Source organism: Leucopleurus acutus (genome assembly GCF_964270905.1).
Source record: "Leucopleurus acutus genome assembly, chromosome: 21".
Taxonomy (NCBI): Eukaryota; Metazoa; Chordata; class Mammalia; order Artiodactyla; family Delphinidae; genus Leucopleurus; species Leucopleurus acutus.
In genome coordinates this window covers 32,599,374-32,618,131 of record NC_139163.1, presented here as the reverse complement: position 1 = coordinate 32,618,131, position 18,758 = coordinate 32,599,374, and the positions used below count along the sequence as shown (strand labels likewise).

General features: G+C 37.6%; 1 protein-coding gene across 2 annotated transcripts in view; it reads left to right on the top strand.

The window, feature by feature from the left end:
• KAT6A (lysine acetyltransferase 6A) overlaps positions 1-18,758 on the top strand; it is a 109,007-nt gene that overhangs the window by 65,500 nt on the left and 24,749 nt on the right. For both annotated transcript variants that reach the window (XM_082863941.1, XM_082863940.1), the window contains exons 8-9: positions 1,960-2,078; positions 15,077-15,192. In XM_082863941.1, the coding sequence (XP_082720067.1) occupies positions 1,960-2,078; positions 15,077-15,192 (235 nt within the window). The remainder of the gene's footprint in view (positions 1-1,959; positions 2,079-15,076; positions 15,193-18,758) is intronic.

Genomic DNA, 18,758 nt, shown 5'->3' with positions numbered 1-18,758 from the left:
TAAAATGCTGATGATATGAGCATAAGTGAAAGACCAAATTATATGCAAATATGATGAGGTCATTGATTTTTCTACTTCAGATCTTGGCAAATACAGTTGTAATTTTTCATGGAGTATACTTAAAAAGAGAGAAAGAGAACCACAGCTTCACACCATTTGCTTATGTGTCAGGCTCAGGTCCCTAGTTTTCAAAGTAGAAAACATCTGTGGAGAAGAGTTAAAAGTATAGCAGATAATTCAAGTCAGAGGAGAACATTTTGATGAGCTGTCCAGATAATTAGAGCTGGTCTTATTGAGTTGCGAGAGCCTAACCTGTGAAGAAAGTTAGAAAGGGCTCTTGGATCACAGGGCCGAATCTGTAGTGTCTCATGTGCTGCAAGGACTTCCTTAACTTTTATTTCCTTCCCCGCAGTGTCCCATTGGTGATTGTATTCACTTCTTCATCATTCCTGCTTATATCAATGATTGATTGGTCCACTGCAGGAGAGAAAAATCCTCATCCTTGTCAGGTCCCCCCTTTTATGCTGTATTGATTGGCTTTTCACCTGAGTGGCAATCAACTAACTACAGTTTAAGCATTTAAGTACTTTTCATGTCTTTATCAGCCATGTAGACTGTAGATAAGCTCCACTCTGAGTACATTTATCTAAGAAAATATGCAAGCCATTTAGGTTGGATTTAGGAAGGAATTTCTTAAAGCAGATCGTGATAAAAGACATTTTTGAATTAACCATTTCACTGGTGGTGGATTATTAGAAGAATCTACTGGAAAGTGTTAGAAATCATTAGAGCAAATGTATAAAGTGTATGGAGAACCAGTATTGAGCTTTAGGCATTGGTATGAGCTTTTGCTTTAATTGCCTCTGTCATTTTCTTTATGAGTTGTAGGGTGTAAGAAGCAATCTGCACCATCTGACACAATGCTACGGAATACTGTGCTAGATCTGTGCCTGCATCGTCTGTGTCATGCACTAGGGGGCATTAAAGGCACAGAATAGCTTCAGATTAGATATGTAGTTTTCAGTTTAGGAATATTGTCAAGAGTGAGTCCTTGTCCTTCTTCTTCTTACACTAAATGAGTAACTGTATGTGCAATTGATTTTTAAAAGAGAACTGTCTGTCACTAATGGGGTTTTTTCAGCCATACTCATACAGAGAGGAAGTGAGACCACATCAGTGTCATCTTCAAATGCAAAGGATAGTGATCTACTTAATCCCTCAATGCTCCTTTCACTCATTTCTTTACCCATTTGAGGAAGGTGCATCATTTAGTGTATGCTTATTATAATTTGTCATACTTACCCAGAGGTTTACCACCTGTGATACTCAGGCTTTGGAGTTTGTGCTTTAAAAGGGTACCCAGAATGTGAGGGGAGTTGGTAGTACTTGGCATCAGTTAAAGTAGCTATTTGAAATACATCTTTTTGTTGAGATAATGTATTGGCCTTATGAAGATTGCGGAATCATTGAGCATTTTAAAAGGAGCAAAATTTCCTTGTTTTGCTCTGAAGTGATAAAAATTATGTCTTGCTATAACATAAACTTCATCCATACTACCAAAGAATGAAGAAGCAATATTTGCATGTTGACATGTTAAACTCATATTAAAAGTTTTATATTCATGTTATTTCAAAATAGACTTCATACTTCTTAGACCTTTTCCCTGTTCTACTTTTATATGTATGTATGTATATACTGAAATATAATCTCTTTTAATGAAGTTTAAGTTTAGTTATTTAGCTAGTATTTTTAAGCAGCTTTAAGTCAATTCAGGGTTTTCATTATAAGGCAAGATATAATATGTACATATTGTTTATTGACTAGTATCTTTCTGGGAGTCAGTTTAATGTTATCCTCTTCTCTTTTATATAAATAATATTAAGACTTTTGAAATTTGTTCTAGTTCATGTACTAAACTGAAGGTAGCATTAATAACGTGAGCCCTTTCTTAATGTGCAGACAATCAGGATGGCTGGGATGGCAAACAAGAAAGTGAGGAACGGCTTTTTGGGAGCCAGGAAATCATGACTGAGAAAGATATGGAATTATTTCGTGATATCCAAGAACAAGCACTGCAGGTAAAGTTGAATATTCAGATGGGACAAACAGTTTGTTCATGGATGAGAAACAGAGGATTAATTATATTGTGGGTAAAGCAGTAATAGCAATTTATTTATCCATCTGATCTGCAAATAGATGTGGTTTGTGCGTGTGCATAGTTTGCTGGTGTTCTTTTCAAACCCATGATAACTGCTTTGGTTTTGCAGATAAACACATTGCTTTGACTACCGTATCAAATGAGCTTGGTTTATTTATCAATATTTTCTGTCTTATGTATGAAGAAGAGTTTAGGATTTTACCAACAAACAAAAACCAAGCCTCTCTCAAGTGATAAAACACATATTCATTAATTCAGGAAATATTTATTAAATGCTTCTGCCTTAATCCTTTGTTAACACGTAGCAAGATACAAATGCACAGACACAGAACCTACTTATGTGCCAGATGCTAGAGATGCCAAGGTAAATGACAGGATTCCTTCTCTAGCCAGGAGAGACTTGTAAAAAGATAATTTCCTTAATGTGAAAGTTTAATTATAGAATACATGGAATTTGGGGAGTATGGGAGGCAAGTATGTCCTTCTTTCTCTCTGGGGAGGTCAGAGGAGGATTCATTGAGGGGAAATAATACTTGAGGTGGTCTTAAGAATGTATAGGAGTTTATCAGGATGACAAGGAATGGGGTCCCGTATAATTAGAAGGAACAGAAGTGTGAAGATTTGAAAATGGGGGGGAAATGTGACGAACATAGGGTGTAGATAATGGCAGAAGAACAGATTGGAAGAGTGCAGGGGTAGATCATAAAGGCTCCTTTGGATTGTGTTTATTTATCTTTTGTCTTTTCCTTCTTTGCTACCAGCTCACTGTGTAAGCCAAGTTGAGTTCTGTCTCTTTTCTTGAAATTAAGAATTTATGAGGCTGATGCTGGGGATTCCTGTTGCATAGGTGAAACTCTTTGGATTAAGAGACCCATTAGTGAATAGACTGTTTATGTAGAGTATTTTTGAAAAATAAAGACAACAGTATAAATATTCAGCAAACATTTACTTGGCATTTCACCGTCTTATGATTTAACCAGGTATGGCTTTGAGTCAGGTAGATCTGAGGTCAAGCCTTGGTCTGTCATTTACTAACTTCTACTTCAGGCAAGTTGCTTAACCTCTGAAGGCATATTCTTTTCCGGACAATAAGTAAAAAAAAAAAAAAAAAGTGTTATAGGTACTGTAGTAGAAAGTTACATGATGTTCAGTGGGAATTCAAAGGAGTTCTTCACTTTTTAAGAACCTTTTTTTTTCCCTGAATAAGTTGCAGACATATGCTAATATCTTTTATTCCTGCTTATTTGTGTGTATTTCCTAAAAACAAGGACGTTCTTATACTTGACCACAGTACAGCCATCGCATCAGGAATTTAACACCAATGAAGCATGTTACCTAATCTGGAGATTTTAATCAAATTTCACCAGCTGTACCACTAATGTTCTTTATAGCAAAAGGAAAAATAAGCCATGTCCTGGTCCACTGTTCAGTCTAGGATCATGTGTTTCGTTTATTTGTTGTGTCTCCTTAGTCTCCTTTAACCTGAAACAGTTTCTCAGTCTTTATCTTTCACGCCCTCGACATTTTTGACGTGTGCAGGTCATTTATTTTGTTAAATGTCTTACAGAGGTGACGTGTCCTCGTCAGTGTGTCATACCAGGAGGCACGTAGTAGGTGTTCGTCCTGTTACAAGTGATGTTAACTTGATCACTTGGTTACAGTGGTATCGTGCCTTGTTTCTTCTCTGTGAAATCATTTGCCCTCTGTAATTATTAATATGTATCTTGTGGGAATACACTTTCTGTAAATACCCTGTTTCTTATCAAATTCTACCTGCTAGACTTTGCAGGTTGCTTTAGATGGAATTAGATGATTTTCTAATTCCATCATTTATTTTATGTTTATTAATTGGCGTACTGCTGTAAGGAAGAGCTTTTCCTTCTTCCTATCTATCAGTCTATCTATCCATCCATCCATCCCTCCATCCATATGTCTATCTGTCTATCTATGACTTGTAGATTCTTATTTTATGAGTTATCTTATCATTTGTTGCTATTGATATTTATTTTGATGCTCAGATTGTTCCAGATTTGGGCAGGGGGAACCTCAAGCCAGCCCCTGTGTCATTCTGACGTGTCTCTGTCATTTTTCCCCCCACACAGATTGAGAACATTTATTGTGATTTTAATCTCTACCTCACCCTTAACTTTGGTTTTTGTGTGTGTGTTACTTTCTCCAGTTTATTCATTTGGTGATTTTTAAAATTGAGGTATAATTGCCATATAACATTGTATTAGTTTCAGGTGTACAACAAAATGATTCGATATTTGTGCAGTCCATATTCATATTTACTTTTGGCCACAGCAGTATATCCTAGGCTCTTGTTGTTCTAGTTGTAGATCCAGCCATTTCTCTAAGAATCCCTGGTTCCTTTTATTGGAGAACAGGAGTCAGTGGTAGTTCTGTTCTTTTACTTGCTCAGGCCCAAAGAGGTCCTTGATTTTTTTTCTGTCTCATGCTCTGTACATATGCAGTTCATCAGCAAATCCTGTTGGTTCTGCCTTCACAATATATCCAGAATATGACTCCTTCTTTTGCCTTCCACCTCTGTCTTAGCCTAAGCTGCCGGCACCTGCTTGGGCTGTTGTAACGTCTCCAGACCCAGCTACTTGCTTCCACTCCTGTTCCTCACCCCAGTCCTTAGTCTGTATTCTTTATACAGGGCCCGCAGTAAATGTTTTGAAACATACCACTCCTCTGCTCAGAAGCCCTCCAGTGTCTTTCAGTCTTGCTTAGAATGTTTAAAAAGGCCCACCATGACCTTGTGCCTGCTCTCCTCTTCCACGTTGTCCTCCCACTCTTGCCCTTGTTTGCTCTGCTCCAGCCACAGGCCTCCTCCTCTTCCTCAGACACACCAGGCACCCTTCTGCCTTGGAGCCTTTGCACTTACTGCTCCCCGTCTGGATTGCCCTTCCTCTGGCCCAGACGTCTAGTTGGCTCACTCTGTTTAGGTCTCTGCTCCTGTCACCCATCAGAGAGGCCCTTCCTAAATCCCAAACTGAAATAGCATACATTTATCCCCACTGTATCACTCTGTGTCCCCCTACCTGCTTGCTTGTCCTATATAGTACTTATCACTTCCTGAATGTAAAGATTTATTTCTAGAATGTAAGTGCCTTGAGAACAGGCACTTTCTTTTTGGTCACTGCTTTATACCAAGTACCTGGAATATAGTAAAGACTCAGTAAATATTTGTTTAATGAATGGATGTTTAAATGAAATTTTCTGCTGGGAGAAATGGGCCAGGAGTTGGAATAATAGGAGTGTGAAGAGAAAGATGACTAGAGAGAGTTAAAAGGGGTGCTGAGCCTTGCTGAGACCCAGTGGAGACAATATAAATTTGTATTGACAATAATCTGGCTAATTGTGTGTTTCTTCCAGCATTTTATTAAACTTGTGATTGTCCATGTACGTTATCTGGCACCAAAGAAATAACTAGATATTTGAATTCTAATCTGTGCTTATTTTCATTGGCAGTGCACTGAAATTCTGACGATGGTGGTATTTCTGCATGAGGTTCATTCATTTGGAATTCATGTGCCTGGCATGGAACTAGAACTATAGGCTGAACAAAAAGTCATAGCTTCTGCCTTCATGAAACTTTGCCTCTTGAGTGAGACAGATAGTAAACAATCATACAAATAAATCTGTTATTACAAACTGATAAGTAACAGGAAGAAAATAAGAATGCAATGAGAGGTTATAGTAGACACTTCCTGGTCCAGGTGTCTGGGATTCCTCTTTTAGGGCAGTGATAATTTACACAGGGACGTAAAGGTTGAGTGGAAAAGTCAGCAAGGCACAAAACAGTTAAGAAGAATGTTCCAGACATAGGGGCTGCCTGTGTAAACGTCTTGAGGCATAAAGGATCTTGGTAAATTTGAGAAACTGAAGGAAGGCCAGTATAACTAGAGTACAGTGAATAAAATTCACAAAAGATAAAGCTGAAGAGATAAGCTGATGACATAAGTTAGGATTGGGGTTTTTATTGTAACTGTAGTGAGAAACCATTGAATGCTTTTTTTTAGAAAATTCTTTTCCATTATGGTTTATTATAAGATATTGAATATAGTTCCCTATACTATACAGTAGGTCCTTGTTGTTTATCTCTTTTGTATATAGTAGTGTGTATCTGTTATCCCGAACTCCTAATTTATCCCTCCCTGTCCCTTTCCCCGTTGGTAACCATTAGTTTGTTTTCTATGTTTGTGAGTCTATTTCTGTTTCTTAAATAAGTTTCATTTGTATCATATTTTTTAGACTCTGCATATAAGTGATGTCATATGATATTCGTCTTTCTCTGACTTACTTCACTTAGTATGATAATCTCTAGGTCCATCCATGTTGCTACAAATGGCATTATTTCATTCTTTTTTATGGCTGAGTAGTATTCCATTGTATACATCCACCACATCTTCTTTAATCATTGAATGATTTTAGAAAGGAAGTAGATCAGATTTGCATTAATTTTTTTTTTTTTGGCCACTCTATGAGGAATGGATTGGAATTAGGCAAGAGTCAAAGCTGGGAAACCAATTTAGAGGCTTTTTCAGTGATCCAGATGGAAGAAGATGGTGACTTAGACTAGAGAGGTGGCAGTGGAAATGGGAGAGAAGTGGATGGATTTAGAATGCATTTCAGAGACGGAGTCAGCAGAACTTGGTGGTAGGTTCAGTGTGCAGTGTAAAGGAGCAGGAGGTTGTCAAGGACAGCTCCCAGGCTCGCTGACCTAATGTAACAGAGAAAGTGGGTTGAAGCCAGTGGGGAGAGTCACTATTGATTAGATTAGATGATGTTTTTAAATAATAGAAGCATTCATAAACATAACATACAAAGTCATTTTTGAGAGCCTAGATATTCTTTAGTAGAAACTGCTTCAACCTTTGTTCCACAAATTTTGCAGGAAGATTTTATTACAGGGTCTTATGCAGTCTTCATAAGAGATAAATAAATGATAAAGGAGTTAATATAGGAATACATCCAAGCAAAAACCCATCATTTATTAAGTACCTACTTTGTTCTAGAAACTATGCTAGGTGCAGGGGCTACGAATGAGACATTGTTTTTATTTTCATAGAGCTTTTACCATTTAGTAGGAAACGAACTCACAAAAGCAAATCCAATAGTGATGGCTCATAGTGATGATCTTGAACAATTAAATTTTGTGTGATACATTATCTAATTAAGTTGAGCATTATTGAAACGTTTAGCAAGTGCCACCCCCCCAAAAAAAGTCATCTATTAATTGGTTTTCTTTTGTTTTGTTTTTGTTTTTGTTTTTGTTTTAATTTCAGGAGAAGGATATAGTTTGCCTGGTACTATGTTCCATCATTACTAGCTAGTCAGTGAACACTTCATAAAAAAGAGCCACCTCTAAAAAGAAAAACAGAAGTATAAGAAATTAGTAGTATAGGCTTTTGTTTGGAATTATATTTCAACAGTGATCTTGTGAGCTTGGAAGAAATGGTTTTTCTTAAAAGATGCATTACCAGAAAGAAGCATTTGTATTCAACTCATTACATTGAAGAGCATAACAGCCTCCTCGAAATATATAGAATGATATTTACATAAAATATCACCAAATAGCACATTATATTTCTATAGTAATTTTAGTGCTTTCTAATTTTGAAGGATTTGATTGTTTTTTTTTTGTGGTTCTAGAAAGTTAACAGCATTTTTGAAATCTGTGTGGGCCACTAAAATAATTTTCTTCTTTGCATAAAGAATTGAACAGTTAATTAGAAATGGAATAAACTAGGTTCAACAACTCTCTTCACCCTATGAGGTAAGGATTGTTATCCCTATTTAATTTAATTAAGTAATTAATTTTTTTCCTAGAAAAATGTTTATCTTAGAATTAACAAAACATGCATGTAAAAGCATTAACATTATATGCCTAATGTCGCAACTACCTAAACAGTCATTCTCAAGCCAGGATGTACTTCAAAACCACCTTAACCTAGGCTCTGTTCAAGTATTCAGAAACTCCAGGGACTGAGGAGAAGGGGCCCAGGTACAGTATTTAGGAAACACTTGCCAGATGATCTTGTAGTTGGGAACTGCTCTAAGATATATGAGCCTGTTAGCTACAACTAGAATAGGAAAGTCAAGATGCAAAGGCGGTTCTATAACTTTAAGCAGTTAGTTCTCATCCACATTAACTGTCTGAGATTTTTGAAAGTGGTGACAGGTACATAGGTAACCAATGTATAGAGATTGTTTGGCGAATCTTCATCTTCGTTACGTTTTCTGGACAACTGCACACGGATACGGTATGTGACATTCCTTATTCCTTTGGCCCAGCAGCTTTGTTGAGCCTGTTGTCAACGCGCACATCTGGAGTTCCCATCTCCTTCATGGCAAATTTCCGGATTTCTTTGAGTGCCCAAAGGGCATGCTTCTTGAAACCCACTCCACTTTACACAAGGAAACCAAGACTTTAGTTGAGTGACTTTCCTGAAGTTATGTAACTAGTAATGGTAGAGGTGGATTAGAGCTGGAGCCTGTGTGACTTCCATTTTTGTGCCCCTGATCACAGTAGCATCCTGCATTACCTTGTAAAAGACGTTACAGAGACATCAAAATCATAAAGCCTGTACTGAATGCAAGTAGGGAAAGGTAAGATAAACAGCAAACAGTGGCCCAGAGTACCAGTTGATGTAATTTGTTGCTGTATTAAATGATATGGACTGTTTCATATGTTCACAGTATATTCTAGGATTAGTAAGAGTTGGTATGATCTGAGATGGTCACAGAAGAAGCAGAATTTAGGTAAATGAAGAGGATGAGGGCTTACCAGGTAGAGTAAACCGCATTAACTTCAGCTTTGAGGAATACAGTGTATATATTATATTAATACAAGAGACATTGTGATTATTGGTCCATCAGGTCAACAGATATTTGAGGGCCTACTATGTGCAGGTCATACTGTGGCGATGATGTAGAAACACAATAGCTGCCTGTGAAGGTGTTATAACACGGGCAGTCCTTGCTTTGCATGGCGCTGTGCTGATGGGGACACATGCATATCAGAATTGTGTTCGTGCTTCATGCACTCTGTAGCGACTGAGATTGGATCTCAGTTTTGATATGCATAAGTTTCAGTTAACATGGTAGCATGCAAAGCAAGGACCGCCTGTAGTTTAGTCTGAGAGGTAAAACTGCATGGAACATTGTTGGGTAATGGTAAAAAATACATTGAATTACTGGTATAGGGCTGGATTTTAGAGGACTTTGAAAGCTAGTAAGAGGACGTTAGTTTTAGCATGCTAGGGTTTTAAGGTATCTCCATGACTGCTTTTTTTTTTTTTTTTTTGCGGTACGCGGGCCTCTCACTGTTGTGGCCTCTCCCGTTGCGGAGCACAGGCTCTGGATGCGCAGGCTCAGCGGCCATGGCTCACGGGCCCAGCCACTCCGCGGCATGTGGGATCTTTCTGGACCTGGGCACGAACCCGTGTCCTCTGCATCGGCAGGCGGACTCTCAACCACTGTGCCACCAGGGAAGCCCCATGACTACTTTTTTGTTGCTGGAGTGGACTCCTTGGTACTGCTGAAATTAGGGATGGGAGCAGAGGGCTGTTTTAGTGTCTGAAGGCATTTACCCATTAATTATGAGTCACATATTAAAGGCTGTTTAGATGTATTTTGAGTTCATTCATTTGATGATTTAGCAAAATTTTATTGAGTATTTATTAAGATAGTGGTTAAGAGCCTAGGTATTAGAGATAGCCTGCACGGGTTCAAATCCTGTCTCTGCTGAGTGACCTTGGTCAACCAAGTTACTTAATAGGTTTCTTGAAAGGATTAAATGAATTGATATTTGCAAAGCGCTTAGTATGTTATTCACATCATTTGGGGCGTTGGCCTTAGGTAGGAGCCTAGACCATTTATCCATAGCCTTAAGGAAGGGCAGGGTGTATGGCCACAAGGGTAGACATACAGATGTGCCGTGGAAAGCTGTGGAAGCTCTCTTCTGATTGCTTCTTAGAAAGCAAAGGCATTGCTTGAATGTGAAGATGGGGTACAAGGTATTGGAGGCTTGAGAGACAGGAGAAAGTAATGAAATAATCTAGAAGAGTAGGAGAGTGAATGGAGTAGGGAAGCATCAAGCGCCCATTGAGGTTAGTGGGTATGAATTATAAATTGAGACTAGTGAGCATGGTTCTGTGTTTTTCTCTAATAGTGTTCAGATATGAGGGTAATAACTTGGATTGTGTTGGAATATTGAATTTAACCAGAGTTGGGATTTTGGTGAATCAGGAGAAAAGCAAGGAAGTTAAGGATGTATGTAAAGATGAGGTACAGTAAAAGACCTTGGAATCTAAGCTGGATAAGAAGAAAAAGAAAGTCTAAGTCCCCATTTCTCCCTCCCCCAGCCCCTGGCAACCACCATTCTACTTTCTGTCTATGAATTTAACTACTCTAGGTAGACCTCACATGAGTGCAGTTGTAAAATATTTGTCCTTTTGTGTCGGCCTTATTTTACTTAGCATAATGTCTTCAAGGTTCATCCATGTTGTAATATGTGTCAGAATTTTCTTCCTTTTTAAAGTCTAAATAGTATTCCATTGTGTGTTTGTACCACATCTTTTTTATCCCTTTATCCGTCAATGGACACTTGGGTTGCTTCTGCCTTTTTGACTTATGAATAAGGCTGCTATGAACATGGTGTACAAATAATTGTTTGAGTCCTGGCTTTCAATTCTTTTGGCTGTATTCCCAGAAGTGCAGTTGCTGGTTCATATGATAATTCTGTGTTTAATTTTTTGAGGAGCTGCCATACTGTTTTTTTCCGCAGTGGCCGTACCATTTTACATTCCCACCAGCAATGCTCAAGGGTTCCAGTTTCTCCAGATGCTTGCCAACACTTGTTATTTTCTGGTGTTTTGTTTTGTTTTTTATAGTAGCAATCCTAATGGGTGTGAAGTGGTATCTCATTGTGGTTCACATTTGCATTTTCCTGATGATTAGTGATGTTGAACATCTTTTCATGTACATATTGGCCATCTGTATGTATATCTTCTTTAGAGTGAAAAAAAATTATAACTCATTTTATAGTAAGATCTTAGTTACCCTAATTCAGTTGTTGGCAAAACATGATCTGAACTGAGTTTAGACTATATATATTCTTTACTTATCCCATTTAATGTGACTATTCATATGCTTTGCTAAAGAAATATTAATGTATCTGATTATGGAGCATTGTCCCAAATCCTACTGAGGCTGTTGATTTAAGATACATATAGGTACTGTAGAACTTCTCTAACAAGAGAAAAATTCAGTATTCCAAAGTACATTCTATTCCAAGGGTTTTGGATAAGAGACTGTGGACATGTAGTAGCTTCATTTCTTTGGAAAACTAAGTTCCAGTTCAAAGAAACTTACACACAAACTTTTGGAATTCAGAAAGTAATTAGTTGAGGGCTACCCATATTTTCTATCTCACCTTGTACCCGGTTGGTTCTTTTCTTTCTTTGTGCTTCACTCTTGATATTCCTGTCCTGGAGTTCTTTACCTCTTAACTTTTCTGATCCTTGGCTTCTCTCCCCTCCCCCCATCTATAAAGCAGGCATGTTGTTTCCTACTTTGAGGAATGGATTGTGGGGAATAAATGAGATGACAGTGCGAGGTGCAGAGACTGCACAGTAGGTGCCCCACACATGCTGAGTCTCTTTACTCCTTAAGGTCATGCTCTCTCCACTTTGCAGCATGTGAACTCATTCTTATGCATCTCTTTCATCAGGTAACTTTTAATCCCTAAGGAACAGAATTATTTTTTATCATAGTTTTTATGGGAAAATGTTCAAATACCAGAAAGATATGTCCTCTCCCCACATTTCACATTCTCATACTGATACTAAGGGTACAGTCCTACCCTCCACTCCCACCCCAAAATGTCATTTCCCACAGGGAATGGGAAAGGAAGGTCCGGCAGAGGGAGGGAACAGGGCTGTATTTACATCAGTTGTAATTTTCGTTCTGTACCAGATCTAGACTTGGGGGTCTCTGTGTGCAAGAGTGGTCTCTGTATTGGAAAATATAAATTAGTCATTTGACAGAAGTGGAGTTTTTGCAGAAGAGTAACTAACAGTCTTTTCTCAAATTGCTGGTAATAAAAGTTTCATTATCTAGAATAGGTATATTTAAAGTTACCTTTTGATTTAGCCCAATTACTAGTGCATTTAGTGCCCCCCCTTACTTTCTTAGTTAAAAAGTCCATTCTGGCCCAGAATATATGTTATGTTTTAAAGATTTTGGCGTATTCAAATGAGAAGGAGGGCACAGAGTGGCAGAACCTGAGTTAAAAGTTTAAAAAAATGTTGTGCCCTTGATTATATTAGATATCTGCTACTTTGAAAGCTGCATGTTTAATGAAATTTTGACTGAAATTTAAAAATAAAATGATTTAGTAAAGATAACCTTGTAATTCAGATTTGACAATTTGAATTTGGCAAGGACTAGGTTAATGAGTGGTATAGATGCAGCTGTTACTTCCTCACTGCACAGAGCCTTTGTTAATTTCCAGACCTTGGTAAAGGGAAACACACTGGCTCAGAGGCTTCTTTCTCAAGGGAGCTGGAGGTCGTGGAGCCCTGTGGCTGTGCGCATCTCACAGCGCGGGAAGGCGAGAGCTGCGAAGGCAGAGGAGGTCTGCTCTGAGTCTGGTTTTACATAGACTCTCCTAGTGACGGCAATGTGCAGACAGTTGTACTGGGGCTGGGTATCCACGTTTGCGTTGGGCATCCACCTGGAGGAGCACCGGGCAGCGGATGGGAAAGCTCTCACACAACAGGCGGTGCCGGAGCAGGTGCATGGTCTCACCTTTCGTGCTTCCTGCTTGATCCTTGGCTCAGGAAGTTAGATTTGGTTTCTGATATTGGTTATTCTGATATTTTCTATACTACTATTCTTGTTGTTTTGAGCTGTGAAGATAGGTTAAAAGATACTACTTTATGAATTAGAATACATGATTCTGGAATGTAGTTTAAAGAACAGTGTGTTTAAAACCTTTTGCAGAGTTCTATTTTGGTTTTCGGAAATGAAAAAAATCTTATTTTAACCCTGTCTTGTGTTTTTCTTTTTGATTTTTGCCTTTGGAAGAGCCTCAGTACTCCTTGGTGTCATAACACAGTTTATCCAACTAATAGATGTTTGTCTTTTGTTTTGAGGTGTCTGAGGAAGAGGTGAGGTTTCACCTGGCTGTGTTCCAGCATGAAACCTGAGATAAGTCCCTTGGCCTTTTATAAAAGGGAATGGTTAGAAAGACCAGAGAGTTCTCAAATGAGTTGTGGTGAAAAGGCTTCTTAAATGAATTTATATGAAAAGTGAATAAAAGCCTCTGATTTTTTTTTAGTTTTGTTAGAAGGGGTGTGTGTGTGTGTGTGTATGTGTGTGTGTGTGTGTGTCACGAGCTCCAACAAGGGACTTTAGTAATCTCTCAGTGATTTTTAAAGCATAAAGTTGAAGGATAATTTTGGTTGCTCGTTTGAAGAGTTATTAATACTTGTGTTTGATTAGGCTAAATTCTAGCTCCTTTTTTAAAAAAAAAGTCATTTAATAGACTATCCATAATAAATATACATGCATATATATTACATGTTATATGCATAACACACACAGGGGCATACCTTGTTTTATTGCACTTCACTTTATTGTGCTTCATAGATAGTTAGGTTTTTACAGATTGAAGGCTGTGGCAGCTCTGAGTTGAGCAAGTGTATCAGCACCACTTTTCCAGCAGCATTTGTTGTGCCTCTGTCACATTTTGGTAATTTTTGCAATATTTCAGACTTTTTCATTATTATTATATTTGTTCTCATGATCTGTTATGGTGACTTGCTGAAGGCTCAGATAATGGTTAGCATTTTTTAGCAGTAAAGTATTTTTTAATTAAGGTATGTCCGTTGTTTTTTTTAGACATAATGCTATTGCAAACTTAATAGACTAGAGTATAGTGTAAATAGCTTTTATATGCACTGGGAGACCAAAAAATTCGTGTGACTTGCGATATTCACTTTGTTGCTGTGGTCTGGAGCCGAATCCACAGTATCTCCGAGGTATGCCTATATACATGTATGAATCTTGCTGTAGTGGATGCAGGGCAGATCAGATTCCCTTGAATTTAAGGTTTTAAAACCCGATCCTTGTAGTCAATAGCAGTGGCTTATATTTGAGCTGCTGCTGTGGAAGTCCTCAACGCTTTACAAGTTATTCTTTTTTTAAGATAGTGTAGTTCAGGTTATTGCAGGGATGGGGGTATAGAAATTATTTTAATTATATACAGAAGATAGATAAAAAGGGATAAAAGTGTGTGTTTAACAGAGTATTACTTTCTTTGGTTAAACCTATGAAAAACCACTAAGAAGGGAATTTTAGGGGCAGTGTAAAATGAAGACTCTTACTTGTTTTGTCATATTCCTTAATATCTGTTTTCACAAACCGGAGGATGATTCCTTTCTGTACGTGCTCACATGTTGAGTAGGTGGTTGCTGTTGCTGTCACTTGGGACACTATACATGTGATCTCGGCCAGTGGGCAGCAAGCACTCCTCCCCACCCCTGACTTTATATCCCCAAGTGCTGGCAGGGTCTCTTTAACAACTAAGTGATTAAGGAGTGAGTTTAGTTGAGGATATTCACAGTATTATTAAATGTGGAAACTGCAACGTTACAAACTGCATTTGGTTCTAAGAGATTTATTAGCATTTTTATTCTTCATTTGGATGCTCTATTTAAAGGATAATACAGCTTATTTCAAAACTTACTAGCTTGTTCCTGGCTTTTTAACTTTTCCTGTGGAATCCTGAGAAGGCGACACTTAGATTCAGATGGGTTTTTTTTGTTTTATTGGTTTTGTTATCTGTCTCAGTGTATTTAATTTAACTAACTTATGTAATTGATGTATTTTCTCACTGCACAGAAAGTTGGAGTGACTGGTCCCCCTGATCCACAAGTCCGCTGTCCCTCTGTTATTGAGTTTGGGAAGTATGAAATCCACACCTGGTACTCTTCTCCATATCCTCAAGAATACTCAAGGTATGTTTTAAGAGACCATATACTTTCTGTTCTTAGAGTCATAGAACTTCAGCACTAGAAGGGATCTTGGAGACACTGTAGTGCAGTTCATGTTTTTACATTTGAAAAAACTGGTTGGTTTTAAATGTCCATAATAGCAGCATACTTTGGCAGCTGCTTAATCTCAGTTGGCTTTAGATTTTCTTTGCTGTAACCTGTCCAAAGCTGTTACTTAAGATTGGAAACCCGACACATGGTCAGAATGAAAGGGGAACATTTTTTGTTTATGAGAAATTTGCCTTCATACTTCACACTAAGAATAGTTTTAAAGGGAGATTCTTATTTTTAACTATAAATAAAGTTTCACTGAGTAGCCTTTTATTTAAATTTTTATAATTTAACGAACTTAGTAAATAATTTGTTTTCCCAGGAGTAATTGGACAAATATTACATATAAATGGCTTGGGTTTCTAGATATAAAAACTGGTCAGTCACCAGCTTTTTGGGGTAAGGCAGCATGCCAGATTTGTTTCATGACTCAACTCTGACATTTATAAGCTACGTAACCTTAGGAGTTACCCAGCTACTTGTTACCTCAGTTTCCTCATCCGTAAAATAGAGCTAACAGTAGTTCTTACTTCATGAGGTTTATTGTGAACATTAAATGAGTTGAAATATGTAAATCACTTCAAAATGGTGAGTGCCCAGTAATGTCAGTTATTATTACTTTTTTCTTTTAGGGTTGAAATTGAAAGAGTTAAAGTAAGATTTGGTCAAAAAATTAAATACTGGCCTACCATTTGAAGTACAGCAGTCATATTAATTCTTTCTTTAATCCCTAAGCTACATGTGCCTCAGTTTCCCATTTAGCAGAGTGTTATAAGAAATAATAAATTACGGTGCTCTGTGGGTTAAACACGTATTCAGAGTACTCATTATATAACTTCTTACCTATCTAGTAACATGGTTTGTCTAAAATGTTAGCCAAAATAATTATACTGACAGTGATTTATTTAGTGCTTTATAGTATACACAGTGCTTTAATAGGGGTTATTTCTAAGAAGCTGGGAATAGGCCAGTATAATTTGTTAAAAAACTAGAACTCAGTATTTTTTTAAACTTTCCATGTAACTTAATAACTTGCTTGTGGTTTCCAAGTCTAACAGAAATAGAAAAATAAGAATGAGAATGTTCTTACAGACCTAGATCTCAGTGACCAAAAGAAAAAGAGAGAGAGAGAGAGAAAGCAAAACTCCAGGAAACTAACATAAAGCTTATGAAACACAGCAAACTGAGACCCATTTATTGTAGGGTCAGTTAGCCCCAAACTCTGTGGTAGATCTTTAAGGCAGCATTCTGTTTATTTCATGGAAGAACAACAATCTGAGTTTGTTAAAAAGATTAAATTATATTTATATATTATTTTATGTATATATGTTAAAAGAGGGAAGGAAATTCCTCAACTACCTACAGAACACAGGTATTCAGTGCAATTTCCTCCTCAGGAGTTCTGGGTAGCCAGGATATTGTATGATCAAGAACAGCAAAGTTGAGGAATTAATTCCTTAATTAAAATAAATTATTTTAATAAATAAATTATTATTTAAAGTAATAGTTTTTGTTTTTTGGTTTTTTTTTGCGGTATGTGGGCCTCTCACTGTTGTGGCCTCTCCCGTTGCGGAGCACAGGCTCCGGACGCGCAGGCTCAACGGCCATGGCTCATGGGCCCAGCTGCTCCGCGGCATGTGGGGGATCTTCCCGGACCGGGGCACGAACCCGTGTCCTCTGCTTTGGCAGGCGGACTCTCAACCACTGCGCCACCAGGAAAGCCCAGTTAATAGTAATTTAAAATAAATTATTGCCGTTTTTAAGTGAGCTGTCCAAATCACAAGAGTGCTTCACTTAGAAAAGAAAGCTTGTCCAACACATGTGTCACCTGTTCCAGGGAGTGTAGTGCAGAGATTAGAACCACAGGCACCTTCTCTCTTCCTCTCAGGGGGAGGAGAGGAACTCCATTTACTAAGGAATGGAGATAGAAGATGAGAATGGACCCAACCATGAGGCTGTTGACTTTAAGATATTAAGCCTCATCAAAAATGTGCTTTTTGTTCTGATGAGGTTGTCACTAGAACGTGACTTCTTAATCAGCTTTGAGGGAATTAGTTATCAGTGAAAGAATGAACAAACATTGCCAGCAGAAAAATACGTAACCAAAAAAGTATAATAGGAATTGTAATAGAAAGCAGCAATAGGGTAAGAACTGTAAAATTCATCAACTTTCTTAAGTAGAATTTTAGACATTTTCTATTCATTTTCTTATCCACCATTGTGGAGGGTTCCCTGAATTTTGCATCAGAAAATATTCTGTAATTTAATAAGCTCTTTAGTATGGATAATTGTGATCTTTTTCTATCTATTCATAATTTTAAGTACATTGTTAGAAAACCACATAATCTATTTAAAATGAGTTTAGGTTTGTTTCACTTCTGAGTTCTTTTAAACTTGAGTTGACTAAAATGTTTAGAGATCTTATGTTTTCCAAATAATAAACCTGTATTTTTACTTTGTTAATGACTATTATTCTCTGCTAAATTACTTCAAATTATTTTCTTGTTGTTAAAGGTTTTAAACACTTTAAAAAAAATTCCAAATCCTAAAGCATGCAAAATAGGACAAATGGAGCAAAAACAAAAACGATCACAGGAGGAAAAATCTTTTGGGAAGTGGGATTATGCATTGTCTCCCATAATATTCAGATATTTGTGTGTGTAGTGTATGTTAAGTAATCTTGCATCCATGACTTAAAAAAAAAACAAAGCAAAATGAAACAACAGCAATGAAGCAATAATGCTGCTTCATTTGGAGCAGTATGATTAAGTCTCAGATGTTGAAAAATAGAAACCAGAGTTTTAACCCTAGGTTTCTCCAACAGGGCCATGTTATGCACACACATGGAAGACAGGTCCATGGAGGGCCCTGCTCTGCCTTTAAAAACATGACATTGATGGGCTAGAGGCAAGAGGAACTGTGATCATGGGATAGCCTCTACTCCTGAGCTGCTTAGAGCCTAGGTTCTTAATGACCTCTTTGCTGCAAGATCATATTAAGATCCTAAGAAGGCAGATTCCCACATTATTGAGTAGCTTAGGAACCTTGCTCTACCTTTTGATCCTGTTCCTGACTTGATTTGATGCGTAGATTATGTACAGCCCCAGTTACTAAAGAACCGCATCCTTGAAGTCCTTGAATGCCCATTAAATGATGACGTAAAATGGATGAAAGGAGAATAAAAATATTCATAGTATTAATTATAAATAATAGCAGCTATAGTTACCATTCACTGAGCTTGCTACTGGACTAAACATCTCTGGAATAATTCTGTGAGGTGGATATTGCTTTTAGGGCCCCCAGCAAACATATTTAAGACCATACAGTTTATAAGTGGCAGAACCAGGATTTAATCCCACTTTTCTCTTACCATATAGCCATAACCTTTAACCTCTCTGCTTCACTACTCCATATAGCATTGATATCTAGATTGATCTTAGATGGCTTGTACCATAGTCTTTGACTCAAGTAGTATTTGA